Source organism: Pogoniulus pusillus, chromosome Z, assembly GCF_015220805.1.
Source record: "Pogoniulus pusillus isolate bPogPus1 chromosome Z, bPogPus1.pri, whole genome shotgun sequence".
Classification (NCBI taxonomy): domain Eukaryota; kingdom Metazoa; phylum Chordata; class Aves; order Piciformes; family Lybiidae; genus Pogoniulus; species Pogoniulus pusillus.
Window position 1 is genome coordinate 110,213,676 of NC_087309.1, and position 17,342 is coordinate 110,231,017.

Sequence of the window (17,342 nt, forward strand, 5' to 3'; positions counted from 1 at the left end):
TCTAGTGGGAAGTGTGCCTGCCTGTGGTAGGGTGTTGGAAGTGGGTGAGCTTTGAGGTCACTTCCAACCTAAACCATCCTAAGATTCTTTATGAGAGCTGCCCTTGATTGCCTCAGGACTGCACAGTGAAAACTTCAGTGGGGTTCTGTCATGAGTTTAATGTGTCCATGCTCTTCACAGCCAACACGAGAAAAGCTGGGGAAGGAGCCAAACGAGTGTGAGGAAGAGGAGCTGGCAAGCATCCTGGTAAGAGCAATGCACTGCTGGAATGAATAGCCCTGGCAAAAAAATGTTGCCTGAATGGGTGTAGGGAAGAGTGCCCAGTGGTGGCCCACTGGTACATGTCAACAGGGCATTTGGTGAGGGGTGGAAGAAAAGCCTATCCTGCCCTCCCTTGCTGTGTGGTGTTGAGGTTATTATGATTGCATGGCCCCTAGTGCCTTCCCCATCTCCTAGGGACCCTGTTCTTTGCCACTTTATCAAGTGCTTTAAAGTCCACCTGGAAATCACAGAACCACAAAACTAACCAGGATGGAAAAGACCTCTGAGATCATCGAGTTCAAACTATCACCCAACACCTTCTAATTCACTAACCCATGGCACTAAGACAAATGCAAGGTCCTGCATCCGGGTCAGGGCAATCTCAAGCACAAATCCAGGCTGGGCAGTGAGTGGCTGGAGAGCAGCCCTGAGGAGAGGGACTTGGGGGTGCTGGTGGAGGAGAAGCTCAACAGGAGCCAGCAGTGTGCACTTGCAGCCCAGAGAGCCAACCAGAGCCTGAGCTGCAGCAGGAGAAGTGTGTCCAGTAGGTCGAGGGAAGTGATTCTCTCCCTCTACTCTGCTCTGCTGAGACCCCACCTGGAGTACTGCAACCAGTTCTGGAGCCTTCATTACAAGAGGGATGTGGAGATGCTGGAGTGTGTCCAGAGAAGGGCCACAAGGATGCTCAGAGGGCTGCAGCAGCTCTGCTGTGAGCACAGACTGAAAGAGTTGGGGCTGTTGAGTCTGGAGAAGAGGAGGCTCCCAGGTGACCTTCTTGTGGCCTTCCAGGATCTGAAGGGGCCCACAAAAAAGCTGGGGAAGGACTTTTCAGGATTCAGGGAGTAACAGGACTAGGGGGAATGGAGCAAAGCTGGAGGTGGGTAGGATCAGGCTGGATGTGAAAAAGAAGTTGTTCAGCATGAGAGTGGTGGGAGCCTGGACTGGGTTGCCCAGAGAAGTGGTTGAGGCCCCATGCCTGGAGGTGTTTAAGGCCAGGCTGGACGAGGCTCTGGGCAGCCTGATCTAGGGTAGGGTTGTCCCTGCCCATGGCATGGGGGGTTGGAACTGTCTGATCTTTGTGGCCCCTTCCAACCCTGACTGATTCTTTGATTCTGTGATTCTAAATGCCTCATGCAGCCTCCTTTTAAACACCTGCAGGGATGGGGACTCCACCACCTCCCTGGGCAGCCCATTCCAATGGGCAATCACTCTTGCTGTGAATACATTAGCCACCTTGACTTGTCATGCATTTTGTTTTCTGGAGGGAATAATGGAGAGCTCTAAGTATTCCTCTGTGTGACCTGTCATCTTTCAAGCCTCCAGATCAAATCAACAAGAAAAGTGCTTGACAGAAAACAAGAAATAACTCTTGGCCAAAAATGCCATCCCTCTTACCTCATGTGTAGGAGTTACTATGGTTTAGTTAATTAGGAGGGTTAGGTGAGAGGTTGAACTCAGTGATCTTGGAGGTCTTTTCCAGCCTGGTGATCACTCTGTGATTCTGTGAAAAGCTCATTTCAGTCTATTTATGTGTTATAGTCTAAAAGGAAAACTTCCCAGCAGCATCAGATTGTCTTCTGTTAAGCAAAAGCTATGGCAGAGGTATCACAGCAACAAACCATCCCACCTCTTTTACAGAAAGAAGAGCTCCCAGGGCCCACCAAATTCGAAATCTATGAGTTCAGGTTCTCTGACTTCGACTGCACTGAACTAGAGCTGGTGAAGTGTGGCATTCAGATGTACTACGAGCTTGGAGTGGTGAAAAAGTTCCAGATCCCACAGGAGGTAGGAGCTGGCAACACCTAGAGACTCTCATCTTGGACAGCCAGCAGCCTTGTCATGTAGTGGAGGTCTGGGTTCATGCAGTGCACTGCACAGCTCATGAAGCAGATGGATGTCTGGGTTCATTGGGGCTTGCAGGGATAGGGTTGTGTGTCCTGAGCCCCCCTCTCTCTGCTGTGAGCAGGGAAACCCAGCTTGAAATCCCTGGTCACTACAAGTGGTTTTGGAAGAGTGAATCTGGGCCTCTTCTGCTCTGCACTGCCTGTCACAGGTGTGGATTTGGTCTCAAACCTAAATAGGTGGGGAGCACACTACACAAAAATGATTGCACTTGCTTCATCTGGTGCCACTCACAGCCACAGTGTAATCACACTGCTTCCACACACAGCCTGCAGCTATGCATGCTTCTGTGCATGTTTTCTTTGCTATAGTATGCACAGAATCACAGAAACTTAGAGGTTGAAAGGGACCTCCAAAGATCATCCAGTCCAACCCCACTGCCAAGGCAGCATCGCCCAGGGTAGCTGGCACATGGAATGCATTCAGACAGGTTAGGAAAGTCTCCACAGCCTCTCTGGGCAGCTTGCTCCAGGGCTCTGTCACCCTCACTGTGAAGAACTTCCTCCTCATGTTGAGCTGAAACCTTCTCTCTTCCAGTTTGTACCTGTTGCTACTTGGCTTATTGCTGTGGACCCCTGAAAAGAACTTGGCCCCAGGCACTTGACACTCACCCCTCAGATATTTGTACACATTCATCAGATCTCCTCTCAGCCTTCTCTTCTTCAGGTTAAACAGCCCCAGGGCTCTCAGTCTCTATTTTTAGGGGAGGTGCTCAGGTCCTCCAGTCATCCTTGCAGCTCTCTGCTGGACTCTTTCGAGCAGGTCCCTGTCTCTCCTGAACTGAGGAGCCCAAAACTGGACAGAGTATTACAGGTATGGTCTCAGCAAGACAGAGTAGAGAGGGAGAAGAACCTCCGTAGCCCTGCTGGACACACTTCTCTTGCTGCCCCCCAGGCTGCCATTGTCTCTCTTGGCCACAAGGGCACAGTGCTGGCCCATGCAGAACTTGCATGGAGAACTTGCACCCTATATGCCATAGTGTGCACCTACATACGTTATCGTATACAGGTGCATACTACTGTCAGCCAGCTGTGCTGAAACTTAAACTGGCAGGTCCCTCTGCTTTCCCTCCCCTTGCAAACAGACGTGCGCCTTCATTTGGTTGCGCTTGGAACCGATTTCCTCACTGCTGGAAAGAGAAGTGGTGTGAGTCTGTGGGAACAAGGACCCCCACATCCCCCGACGTGCAAGTTCATCGCTTTTGCTGCAGCGCAAACCTCTGCAGGGCAGACCTCTGCAGGGCAAACCTCGGCAGCGCAAACTTCTGCAGCGCAGATCCCTGCAGCGCAAACCTCTGCAGGGCAAACCTCTGCAGCGCAGATCCCTGCAGGGCAAACCTCTGCAGGGCAAACCTCTGCAGCGCAGATCCCTGCAGGGCAAACCTCTGCAGGGCAAACCTCTGCAGCGCAGATCCCTGCAGGGCAAACCTCTGCAGGGCAAACCTCTGTAGTGCAAACCTCTGCAGGGCAAACCTCTGCAGCACAGATCCCTCGTGTGATGTTTAGCTCCCTCTAGTGGAACTCAGTGGTAACTGCAGGGAGCGCTCTCGCCCTGGGAAAGCAGACTGGGAAATGGCAGCGAAGGCTTTGAATTGGAATTACTTCTGTGCTTACTACTTAGAGCGTATAAGAGTCAAAAAGTATTCAAAATATCTACTCTGGAAAAATTAACCCCCGATGCAGGTGTAAGGAAAAAAAAAGAAGCTGTCGTTCTTTGCTGACACTCTGAGTAGTCAAGATGTAAAAAAATAGTACCCTTCTGTAATTATCACAGAATCACAGAAACGTAGAGGTTGGAAGGGACCTCCAGAGATCATCCAGTCCAACCCTCTTGCCAAGGCAATATCACCTAGGGTAGTTCACCCAGGAATGCATCCAGGTGGGTTGGGAAAGTCTCCAGAGCAGGAGACTCCACAACTTCTCTGGGCAGCCTGCTCCAGGGCTCTGTCACCCTCACTGTAAAGAAGTTTCTCCTCATGGTGAGCTGAAACCTGCTCTGGTCCACTTTGTAGTTGCTGCTACTTGGCTTACTTTGCTGCTGGCCACCAAAAAGAGATTGGCCCCAGGCACTTGGCATTCACCCCTCAGAGATCTGTACACATTGATCAGATCTCCTCTCAGCCTTCTCTTCTCCAGACTAAACAGCCCCAGGGCTGTCAGCCTCTCTCCATAGGGGAGATGCTCAGGTCCCCCCAGTCATCCTTGTGGCTCTCCACCGGACTCTTTCCATCAGGTCCCCGTCTCTCTGAATTGGGGAGCCCAAAACTGGACTGGACCAAAAATGGTCTCAGCAGAGCAGAGAGGGAGAAGAACCTCCCCAGCCCTGCTGGCCACGCTTTTCCTGACACCCTCCAGGATTCCGTTGTTGCTCTTAGCCACAAGGGCACATTGCTAGCCTATGCAGAACTTGCTGCCCACCAGCGCTCCAAGGTCTTTCTGCACAGAGCTGCTTTCCAGCAGGACAGGCTCTCTCTAATTGTCTACAGCTAGAAAAGACAGTACACGTGGAGAAGGAGAATGTGAGGGGGGAGGGGCAAGGAGCAGTTTGATTTTTAATGTCCTATACTGTAATTGCTAAGATGAAATTAACTCCTCTCATCTCTATGTAATGGAGTACATCTTTTGGAATCAGATCAGTATTAGTAAATCACAAGATGCAGAAGGGAGCAACAGCACAGAGAAACTGAGAAATTTAATGAATTCATGAGTGGTAGGATGAAATTTCTTTCCCTTTAGGCATTGCTGTCTCTTGTTTCCCTCACAGGCATTGCTTTGATACTGTTTTTCTTCAGGGAGAAAAAAACAACCAACCAAACAAAGAAAAAAAAAAAACAACAACAAAGAAAAATAAATTTAAAAAGAAAAAAGAAAAAAGAAAAAGAGCATGAAAGGAATATTAGAATTCAGAGAGCTGCACTTGTTCTACTTTGGTATTCCTTTTAGCTCCCCACTAACCTTTGGTATCACAACACCATCAGGAAGATCTGATTACAGTCCTGGTCAATATCTTTATTGCTGATCTGGGTGAGGGGATTGAGTCCAGCATCAATAAGTTTGAAGATGACACCAAGCTAGGAGCAGGTGTGGATCTGTTGGAAGGTAGGAGAGCACTGCAGAGGGATCTGGACAGGCTGGATGGGTGGGCAGAGGCCAATGGGATGAGATTTAACAAGGCCAAGTGCAGGGTTCTGCACTTTGGCCACAACAACCCCAAGCAGCACTACAGGCTGGGGACTGAGTGGCTGGAGAGCAGCCAGGAAGAAAGGGACCTGGGGGTACTGGTAGATAGTAGCTGAAGATGTCCAGCAGTGTGCCCAGGTGGCCAAGAGAGCCAATGGCATCCTGGCCTGCATCAGGAACAGTGTGGCCAGTAGGACAAGGGAGGTTATTCTGCCCCTGTACTCAGCACTGCTCGGGACACATCTTGAGTCCTGTGTCCAGTTCTGGGTCCCTCAATTCAAGAGAGACGTAGAGGTGCTGGAAGGTGTCCAGAGAAGGGCAACAAAGCTGGTGAGAGGCCTGGAACACAAACCCTATGAGGAGAGGCTGAGGGAGCTGGGGGTGTGCAGCCTGGAGCAGAGGAGGCTCAGGGGTGACCTCATTGCTGTCTACAACTACCTGAAGGGAGGCTGTAGCCAGGTGAGGTTGGTCTCTTCTCCCAGTCAGCCAGCAACAGAACAAGGGGACACAGTCTCAAGCTGTGCCAGGGGAGGTCTAGGCTGGATGTGAGGAGGAAGTTGTTGGCAGAGAGAGTGATTGGCATTGGAATGGGCTGCCCAGGGAGGTGGTGGAGGCACCGTCCCTGGAGGTGTTCAAGAAAAGCCTGGATGAGGCACTTAGTGCCATGGTCTAGTTGACTGGGTGGGGCTGGGTGATAGGTTGGACTGGATGATCTTGGAAGTCTCTTCCAACCTGGTTGATTCTATGATTCTACAGCTCCTCATTCCTCCCCGAGGCCACCACTGGTGGTTTGAGCCTCATCCATGACTTCTCTGTGTGGTCCTTCCTGCAAGAGCAACCATGCAGCAGCTTCACCACGTGGCCTAATATTCTCTTCCTCATCTCACAGGTTCTGGTACGGTTTGTGTACTCTGTCAGCAAGGGCTACCGGAAGGTAACCTACCACAACTGGCGTCACGGCTTCAACGTCGCACAGACCATGTTCACACTCCTGATGGTAAGCTGGAGAAGTAGAATGCAGAGGGGGGGAAAATGTTTGCTGTTCAATGCCCCATGCTATAATTGTTTAGATGAAATAAACACCCCTCATCTCTATGTGATGGAGCCACATCTCTTGGAATCAGATCAGTATTAGGAAACTGCAAGATGCAGAAGGGACAAATAGAATCATGGAATGGTTTAGGTTGGAAGGGACCTCAAAGCTCATCCAGTTCCAACCTCCTGCCATAGGCAGGGACACCTCCCCTTATAACAGGCTGCACAGTGCCTCATCCAACCTGGCCTTGAACACCTCCAGGGAGGGAGCAGCCACAACCTCCCTGGGCAACCTGTGCCAGTGTCTCACCACTCTCACTGGAAAGAACTTCCTCCTAACATCCAGTTTAAATATACCCTCTTACGGTTTAAACACATTACTCCTCATCCTGTCATTACAAGACTTTGTAAATTGTCCCTCCCTAGCCCTCCTTCAGATACTGGAAGGCTACTCCAAGGTCTCCTCAAATCCTTCTCTTCTCCAGACTGCAGAGTCCCAACTCTCATAGCCTGTCCTCATAGCAGAGCTGCTGCAGCCCTCTGAGCATCTTCGTGGCTCTTATGTTTTATTTACAGGTGGTCTTGTGTTGCACCCTGGAGATATGCAGGGCTCCCTTCGAATCCTGGTGTAGGATAAGCATTTGTTACTCCTGCAAAAGACCTCATTTTGCCTTAAGTGACAGTCCTTCTGTTGTACCTAAAGATGTAGCTGACAATGGCCAGAGAACAGAGTGCTTCCATTCTCACAGGAGGAGATAGAACCACAGAACTGTTTCAGGTGGAGAAGACCTTTAGGACCAACAGAGTGCATGGTGTCCAAATCACACAGAACCACAGAAACATCCAGGATGCAAAAGCCCCTCAGGATCAACAAGTCCAACCTAGAACCCTACTCTACAAGATTCACCTTAAACCATAGCCCTAAGCACCATATCCACACCACCCTTAAACACATCCAGTGTGGGGGACTCCACCACCTCCCTGGGCAGCTCATTCCAGTCTCTGACCACTCTCTCTGTGCAAAACTTTTTCTTGATGTCCAATCTAAACCTCCCCAGTCTCAGCTTGAGGCCATCCCCCCTTGTTCTATCTCCAGTCACCTGTCAGAAGAGATCAGCAGTCTTTCAGTTTAAATCCTTCTGCATGGCAGGATGGGGAGGGAGACTACAGGACTTTCTTTCTTCCAGCAGCTTCTGACAGTAAAAGCCAGACTGGAGTTAGCTGGCTGCCATGGTGGCAGCCTCACACTTTCCCTTTGCAGGCAAGACAGTCACAGGCATGCTGCTGGTGTGAGTGTGGCAAGTGTTGTTTATAAAATAGATGATAGAATAGTTTTGGTTGGAAGAAACCATCAAGTCTAACCATCAACCTAACATTGCCAAGCCCACTACTAAACTACATCCCTCAGCACCACATTTACACATCTTTGGATGTGACTCAACCGCTTCCCTGGGGAACCTACTCCAGTGCTTGACTGCCCTTTCTGTGAAGAATTCTTACCTGATATCCAATTTAAACCCCCCCCTAGTGCAATTTGAGCCCTTTTTCTGATTCCTCCTGTCTTCTTGGTGCTTGAAACCTGCCCTCAACCTCATTTCAGGTAGTTGTAGAGAGGCTCTCCTCAGCCTCCTTTTCTCCAGACTAAACAAGCCCAGTTCCCCCAGCCACTCTTCATAAGACCTGCTCTCCAGAGCTGGCCCCAGCTCTGCAGGGGAGTTCTCAGCAGAGCACTGCAGAGGAGCAAAATCTGCTCCCTACCCCTGCTGCCTGCTGCCATTTCTCACAGGCCCTGAGGGCAACAGGTGCCCCAACAAGAAAAACAGCCATCAAACTGCAGCACCACACCAAGGCTGCACCAGCACCAGGACCCAGTGCAGGTGGTATGACACACACAGCTGGATCAGGATTATTCTTGCCATCTATGGACAATCCTTTGGGTAGCTCATCTTGAAGATCCCATTGCTCAGAAAGATGCAGAGAACCCCCCACAAAATGCTTTGTATCCATTGACTGGACAAGTGCATGTAAGGAACTGAGTGGCAGTAGACAACATCACAGGATCACAGGACCACAAGATCTTAGGGGTTGGAAGGGACCCAAAGAGGTCATTGTGTCCACCCCCCCTGCCACAGCAGGACCATACAATTTTGCTCAGGGCACGCAGGAACACATCCAGACAGGCCTTGAAAGGCTCCAGAAATGAGACTTCACAACCTCTCTGGGGACCCTGTTCCAATGCTCTGTGACCCTTACAGTCAAAAAGTTTCCCCTTCTGTTGAGCTGGAACCTCCTGTGCTGCAACTCACATCCATTGCTCCTTGTCCTATCCCAGGGAGCAAGTGAGCAGAGCCTGTCCCCCACTTCCCAGCCCCCAGCCCTCAGATATTGATAAACATTTATTTGATCTTCTCTCAGTCTTCTCTTCTCCAGACTAAGCAGCCTCAGGTCTCTCAGCCTCTCCTCATCAGGCAGTGCTCCAGTCCCCTAATCTTCCTCTAGCCCTCTGCTGAGCCCTCTTGAGCAGATCCCTGTCCCTCTTACACTGGGAAGCCCAAAACTGAACACAGTACTCAGTGCCCATCGGTAGGCACTGAGCACCTATACACAATGAACTTGCCCACCTGAGACTGAAACATTTCATTTACAGCTGATTCCTTCTTTTAACCTAAGTGTACCATGTATTGTGTTTAGCTTCACAAGTATTTTTGGTTCTCCTGGGCTGTTTCCATGAAGAGATTCCCAGCAGGGAGCAACCACAGCTCAGTACCCTTTTTCTCTAAGGGATATTAACAGATGACTTCAAATGTTCACCTTCCAGACAGGCAAACTGAAGCGTTACTACACAGACCTGGAAGCCCTTGCAATGGTGACTGCTGCTCTGTGCCATGATATTGACCACAGGGGAACCAACAACCTTTATCAAATGAAGTAAGCTCTTTCCTACTACTTCAAAACATTTGCTGTTGCCCTTACATGGAGGGAGATCAGGCAGTGATCACAGCAATCTCCATGACCTATCTGGTTCATGCAAAAGGGTAACAACCCATGAGGAGAGGCTGAGGGAGCTGGGGTTGTTTAGCCTGAAGAAGAGGAGGCTCAGGGGTGACCTCACTGCTGTCTACAACTACCTGAAGGGAGGCTGTAGCCAGGTGGGGGTTGGTCTGTCCTCCCAGGCAACCAGCAACAGAACAAGGGGACACAGTCTCAAGTTGTGCTGGGAGAGGTCTAGGCTGGATATTAGGAGGAAGCTGTTGACAGAGAGAGTGATTAGCATTGGAATGGGCTGCCCAGGGAGGTGGTGGAGGCACCGTCCCTGGAGGTGTTGAAGAAAAGGCTGGAAGAGGTGCTTAGTGCCATGGTCTAGTTGATTGGCCAGGGCTGGGTGCTGGGTTGGAGTGGATGATCTTGGAGGTCTCTGCCAAACTGGTTGGTCCTATGAGTCTATGATTCTATAACCTTCTTTTGCAAGTAACTTCTTTTTCAGCTTGCCATAGCACCTGGGCCAGTACAGAAACCAAAATTTTGTGGTGCACTCAGGGACTTCCTTAATCTCCTAGCAAACCTTCCTTGGGTTAAAGCAAGGTTCTACATTATGGTTACAGGGTAGAACAAGCACACCAGAGGCATTTATCAGCCTGAGCAGCCTGAGTCTCCTCAGCAGGAGCCATCAGGATGCCATCAGGAACATCCCATGAATTAGAAGCTTACTTTGTGCTGGAAGGTATCTATGGAGGAAGAGCTATGTGTGGCACTGCCCTCATCATCTGCAGAAACAAAGCACTCTTGAATGTGAGGATGCTGCTCTCAGTAGGTAGTTAATAGCTAAGGAAAAGCAGTCGAATGGTTTAATTGAGCAGGCAATCTTTTGGTGGTCACCTAAGGTAGTGCCAGATTGGTCCTCCTCAGTGCTTGCTGGCTACACTCTCACTTTTTTTACCTGCAGCTTCAGAAATATGTGAGTGCTCTGGTGCTTTCAGGCATTGCCACAAGGCAGCTTTCTTTTGAGAGAGATGCAGAGGCTAAATGCTTGATCTATCCAACGTGGCAGGGAAGGCCATAGGGGAGGTATGGAAAGAGGATGAATTAGGGAGAGATTATCTTTTATGCAGCAGCCTTCATAATATGATGAGAACTCTTGTAGCTCAAAGAGAAGGTTTCATGGCTGGCAGCTCTCTCAGCTGAGCAGGAAGATCTTGGGTCAGCAGGACCATCCCTGTGCTCTCTATTGGCAGATGATGATGGTGTCAATAAGGCCCCATAAAGGGGGGGATGCTGGGGCCTCTGTCTTCCCTGCACTGACTTTTCTCTGCTGTGTTTTATTTTGGTATGGGGAGAACAGTGATTTTCACATAAGGAACAAATAGGTGAAATCCCTTCATGCTGCCCCTGAAACATGATTTATCACTCTCCCACAGGATTTTGGGCTCCCCAGTCCAGGAGAGACAGGGACCTGCTGGAGAGAGTCCAGTAGAGAGCCACAAGGGTGACTGGGGGACTTGAGCATCTCCCCTATGAAGAGAGACTGAGAGCCCTGGGGCTGGTTAGAGTTATGGATACAAGGGAGTCTTGCTATTCAGCTAGGGAGGTGTCCAAGGACTGCTGGTTTGTTTGGGGGTTTTTTAAGTGTTCCTATTACTAGGTATCAACATGTAGGTATCCATGAATTTTACAAGCCTACTATGCTGAGTGGTGACACTCCAGTCATAAATGATATGTGCGGTGACATTTGTAGCTGGAATACTGTTTTGTGCATTTTACAAATAGTTATAAGCAGTGTCACCAAAATCATAGAATCATAGAATCAACCAGGTTGGAAGAGACCTCCAAGATCATCCAGTCCAACCTATCCCTCAGCCCTAGCCAGTCAACTAGACCATGGCACTAAGTGCCTCATCCAGTCTTTAATCTTACTAGACTACAGTCATGAGCTATTAAAATGTGTGCTAATTTGAGCCTAGCTGGGATATTTTAGTGACAAGAATTAGATTACAGGCTGTGAAAAGAAAATGATGGTGATGTCTACTTCACTCATGGGCTTGCTGAGATGTATAAAACCAAGACATAGATAACACAGTTGCTGTGTGCCTCTAGCTGCCTGCACTTCTCTCCCTAACCTGCTGACTGTCTAACTAATCCTTCTGCTTTCTAACCCCCCTAACTGATCCTCCAAACTCACCTTGAACTTAAGGCAAAGTCTGGGATAATGTAGAGGGGTGGAAAGGAGGTGGAAGTGTGGCTGGGAGCCCCTCCTGGGGACTCTGCTTCCTGGGAGGGCTGTTGTGTTTCTGTATTACCATTTTAACATGTATGTTACTGTCTATAGCTGCATATATTGTAAATACCTGCTTGTATATCATGTTAAGTTGTAAATATAAAGCTTCATTCTAATTTCCAGCTTGGCTGAATCTAGTTTGGGTGATTTTCTTAAGTGGGGGAGGGGTTTGGGGGTGGGGTGGCACCCAAATCATCACAAAATGTTATGCTCAAGCCTTTTAAAATGAGTTGAGTTTAATGTGTATGACAAAAAAAAAAATTAATACAAAATGGGACAACTATTTTTGTTTTTTTTTAAGTGCTATGCTAACTTCTTTAATTTTTTCTTTATGCAACCAGATCTCAAAATCCTTTAGCTAAACTTCATGGATCCTCAATTTTAGAGAGACATCACTTGGAATTTGGAAAGTTTTTGCTCTCTGAAGAGGTTGGTAGCAAACTGTAATGTAAGGACAGGGAACTTCTTCTGCAGCAGAAGAGTTGTCATAGGATCACAGGATGTTAGGGGTTGGAAGGGACCCAAGGAGATCATCGAGTCCAATCCCCCTGCCAGAGCAGGACAATCCTATCTAACACAGATCACAGAGGAACACATCCAGACAGGCCTTGAAAGGCTCCACAGAAGCAGACTCCATGACCTCTCTGGGCAGCCTGTTCCAGTGCTGTGTGACCCTTACAGGAAAGAAGTTCCCCCTTGTGTTGAGGCAGAACCTCTTTTGCTGCAATTTACACCCCTTGCTCCTTGTCCTATCCCAGGGAGCAAGTGAGCAGAGCCTGTCCCCTGCCCCCCCTGGCAGCCTTCAGATACTCAGAAACATTTATCAAATCCCCTCTAAGTCTTCTTTTCTCCAGACTAAACAGCCCCAGGTCTCTCAGCCTCTCCTCATCAGCCATGCCCTCCAGTCCCCTCATCATTCTCGCAGCCCTCCACTGAACCCACTCCTTGTCCCTCTTAAATTGGGGAGCCCAAAACTGAACACAGTATTCAAGATGAGGTCTCACTAGGGCAGAGCAGAGGGGGAGGAGAACCTCCCTTGATCTGCTGGACACACTCTTCCTAACACACCCCAGGATCCCATTGGCCTTCTTGGCCACAAGGGCACATTGCTGTGCCATGGTTAACTGTTACCCACCAGCAGCCCCAGGTCCCTCTCCACAGGGCTGCTCTCCAGCTGTCACCTCCCAGCCTGTACTGGTGCAGTTTGTTGTTCCTCCCCAGGTGCAGGACTCTGCACTTGTCCTTGTTGAACTTCATCTGGTTCCTCTGTGCCCAGCTCTCAGTCTGCCCAGGTCTCTCTGGTGGCTGCACAGCCCTCAGCTGTCTCAGCCAAGCCTCCCAGCTTGGCATCATCAGCAAACTTGCAGAGCAGACTCTGGCTGTCTGTGCCCTTATCAATGGCATTGATGAAAATGTTGAACAGGACTGGCCCCAGCACTGATCCCTGGGGGACACCACTGGTCCCAGCTCTCCAGCTGCACCTGGCACCATTGATCACCACCCTCTGAACTCTGTCTTGCAACCAGTTCCTAACCCACCTCACTGTCTGCTCTTCCATCCCACCATCATGGGAGACAGCGTCAAAGCCTTGCTAAGGTCAAGGTAGACTACATCCACTGCTCTCCCTGAATCTACCTACTCAGTTATGGCATCATAGAATGCTCTCAGGTTAGCCAAGAATGACTTCCCCTTGGTAAATCCATGCTGACTACTCCTGATAACCTTCTTCTCTTCCAAGTGCCTTGAGATGCCCTCCAGCAGGAGCCTCTCCATCATTTTTCCAGGGATGGAGGTGAGGTTGACTGATCTATAGTTTTCTGGAACCTCTTTCTTGCCCTTTTTGAAGCCTGGAGTGCCATTGGCTCTCCTCCAGTCCTCAGGCACCTCTCCTGTCTGCCATGACTTGGCAAAGATGATGGAGAGTGGCAGAGCAGTAACATCAGCCAGTTCTCTCAGCACCCTTGGGTGCATCTCATCAGCTTAACACAAGACCTTTCTCTGGTTTGGTTACCCGAGGAACTGCAGCTGCCTCACTCCCCAGGTGTTCTATGCTCACCCAGGACCCACATCCATAAGCTTCCTAAATGCATATTTTTTGGTTTCTTCAGATGCCATTGCTGTTAACTCCATAAGAATATCTTAAATACAGGACTCTCCTTCTGTAGCTCCTCTGACAAGGCCAAGGCTGATAACACTGAAATGGTGTGGGCAGGATTTGTTCCAAAATTAATGTAGTTTATTAATTTTGATACTTAGCAATCTCACCACAGACCATAATTTTCATAATAATAGGTTCTTTGAATGATTATGGAAAGTGTTACATGTACAGAAACAAATAGTGAATCTAGAACACTTAAATAACTAGCAACAATACAACAGACATTAAACTTAAAACTGAAAGAGGTTTGTAGAGTTAATTATGCTGCTTGCCCCCCTGCAGACTCTACAGGCTCCTTTCTCTGCTTGGGTAGAAGGCACAGCAGAATTCAGTTACAGAGAGGCTGCAAAGGCCTCCAGACACACTCCTGGAGCCATGGAAGATAATGGCAGGGGCTGGAAGGAAGATCTGCCATCATAAGTGAAGATCAGGTTCATGATCACCTGAAGATCCTGAAAGTGTTCTAGTCCTTGGGACGCCATGGGATACACCCACAGGTGCTGAGGGAGCTGGCAGATGAGGTTGCTAAACCTCTCTCTATTCTGTTCCAAAAGTCCTGGCAGTCTGGTGCAGTCCTCACTGACTGGAAAAGGGGAAACATAACCCCCATTTTCAAAAAGGGCAGGAAGGAGGAACCAGGGAACTCCAGGCCACTCAGTCTCACTTCTGTGCTCATTGAGCAGATCCTCCTGGAGGCACTACTGAGACAGGAGAAAGGTGAAGAGGTGATTTGGTACAATTATCATGGCTTCACCAAGGGCAACTCCTGCCTGACAAACCTGGTGGCCTTCTATGAGCAGGTCACAACATTAATAGATGAGGGACAAGCAACTGATGTCATTTATCTGGACCTGAGCAAGGCCTTTGACACTCTCCTACACCACATCCTGGCCTCCAAGCTGGTGTCACATGGGTTTGATGGGTGGGCCATGAGATGGATAAAGAACTGGCTTGATGGCTGCACCCAAAGAGTGACTGTCAATGGGTCCATGTCCAAGTGGAGGCCAGTGACAAGTGGAGTCCCTCAGGGATCAGTCCTGGGACCAGTCTTGTTCAACATCCTTGTGGGTGCCATGGACAGAGGCACTGAGTGCAGCCTCAGCAGCTTTGCTGATGACACCAAGCTGTGTGGTGCAGCAGACAGGCTGGAGGGCAGGGATCCATCCACAGGGAGCTGGGCAGGCTGCAGAGGTGGGCACAAGCCAACCTCATGAGGTTCAACAAGACCAAGTGCAGTGTCCTGCATCTGGGTCGAGGCAATCCCAAGCACAAATCCAGGCTGGGCAGTGACTGCCTGCAGAGCAGCCCTGAGGAGAGGGACTTGGGGGTGCTGCTGGACAAGAAGCTCAGCATGAGCCAACAGTGTGCACTTCCAGCCCAGAGAGCCAACCAGAGCCTGGGCTGCATCAGGAGAAGTGTGGCCAGCAGGGCCAGGGAGGTGATTCTCCCTCTCTACTCTGCTCTGCTGAGACCCCACCTGGAGTACTGCATCCAGTTCTGGAGCCCCTATTGCAAGAATGATGTGGAGATGCTGGAGTGTGTCCAGAGAAGGGCCACTGGGATGCTCAGAGGGCTGCAGCACCTCTGCTGTGAGGACAGACTGAAAGAGTTGGGGCTGTGCAGTCTGGAGAAGAGGAGGCTCTGAGGTGACCTTCTTGTGGTCTTCCAGGACCTGAAGGGGGCCTGCAAAAAAGCTGGGGAAGGACTTTTCAGGCTATCAGGGAGTGACAGGACTAGGGGGAATGGAGCAAAGCTGGAGGTGGGCAGGTTCAGGCTGGACGTGAGGAGAAAGTTGTTGAGCATGAGAGTGGTGAGAGGCTGGAATGGGTTGCCCAGGGAGGTGGTTGAGGCCCCATGCCTGGAGGTGTTTAAGGCCAGGCTGGATGAGGCTCTGGGCAGCCTGATCTAGGGTAGGGTGTCCCTGAGCATGGCAGAGGGGTTGGAACTGGCTGATCCTTGTGGTCCCTTCCAACCCTGACAGATTCCATGGCTATTTACTCACAAAGTATTACATCAAAGCTTTGATGTCCTGAAGCACAAGGCAGAGCAGAACACACTGGGGCAGAGTGGAGCTCGTTGTCAGAGCAGAGCAGGCTGATTGCAGCTTAGCTCCTTTCATATTACTTGCCCAGATGCAATGGCTCCTTGGCCACAGAGATCCACCAATCAGAATGGCACTTTGCCAAACTGGCTATATTAGGTGAGACCAGAGCTTGCTTACCCTTATTCATTCTGGGAGGGGACATAATGGCCCAAGCCTTTATTTTCCTCCTGCCCTTGCTTCTCTCATCAGCAGAAGGGTAGAGCACACCAGGACACATTTTAGGCCTATTAGCCCTCCAGACACAGACTCCCCCAGTTCACTTTTCATTTCAGGCAAAGTTGCCATGGTGCCAGGAGCCAGGGTTTGGGCACACATTGTGTAACCTGCTTCAGGGCGCTGACCCTGCTCAGTGAACAAAAGGGGAGACAAAGCACCAACACATGGCGAACAGGATCCATGGTGCTTGCTTCTTAAGGGAGCAAGCTGAAGCTATCAGGGGAAAAAAAAACCAAACCAAACTCAAAAGTGAGCACGTTTCAGAGAGGGTGACAGCCAGAAGGTTGCAACAACACACTGCTTGGATGTCACAGCTTCTTTTCCTTTGCCTTGCAGTCGCTGAATATATGTCAGAACCTCAACCGCAGACAGCACGAGCACATGGTTCACCTGATGGAAATTGCCATCATAGCAACAGACTTGGCACTCTACTTCAAGTAAGTCAGATCCGTGAGAGGTGCATTGCCATGGCAGCAGGGTGCAAGATTCTGTTCTTCAAAATAAATAGAATCATAAAATCATAGAATCAACCAGGGTGGAAGAGACCTCCAAGATCATGCACTCCAACCTAGCACCCAGCCCTAGCCAGTCAACTAGACCATGGCACTAAGTGCCCCATCCAGGCTTTGCTTAAACACCTCCAGGGACGGTGCCTCCACCACCTCCCTGGGCAGCCCATTCCAATGCCAATCACTCTCTCTGGCAAGAGTTTCCTCCTAACATCCAGCCTATACATTCCCCAGCACAACTTGAGACTGTGTCCCCTTGTTCTATTGCTGGTTGCCTGGCAGAAGAGACCAACCCCACCTGGTTACAATGTCCCCTCATGTAGTTGTACACAGCAATGAGGTCACCCCTGAGCCTCCTCTTCTTCAGGCTAAACAACCCCAGCTCCCTCAGACTCTCCTCTTGCCACCTACCAGTATTTTTAACAACAGGCTCTTTACATGGTCATGAAAACATGACAGAGAGGCAATCTAGAACACTTGAGAAACAACTGGCAATAACACAACAAGCATTAAACTGTTAGAACTGGATTGAGGTTCTTGCAGTCACTTATGCTGCTTGTTCATGAGAGGGACTTGAGAAGCTCCTTTTCGATTAAGGCAAAAGGCACTTGGATTCACTCAGAGAATTACTTTAAAAGGAGCTATTGAGTATCTACTTAGTTATCTCTGGATTCCCAGGGCTAGCTACAGTTTCCAGACTGTACCC

General features: G+C 49.7%; 1 protein-coding gene across 1 annotated transcript in view; it reads left to right on the forward strand.

Annotated features, from left to right (window-relative positions):
• PDE6B (phosphodiesterase 6B) overlaps positions 1-17,342 on the forward strand; it is a 52,312-nt gene that overhangs the window by 24,263 nt on the left and 10,707 nt on the right. Inside the window, exons 11-16 of the mRNA XM_064176790.1 lie at positions 181-246; positions 1,900-2,046; positions 6,232-6,339; positions 9,196-9,305; positions 11,991-12,078; positions 16,464-16,564. Coding sequence (XP_064032860.1) covers positions 181-246; positions 1,900-2,046; positions 6,232-6,339; positions 9,196-9,305; positions 11,991-12,078; positions 16,464-16,564 — 620 coding nt within the window. The remainder of the gene's footprint in view (positions 1-180; positions 247-1,899; positions 2,047-6,231; positions 6,340-9,195; positions 9,306-11,990; positions 12,079-16,463; positions 16,565-17,342) is intronic.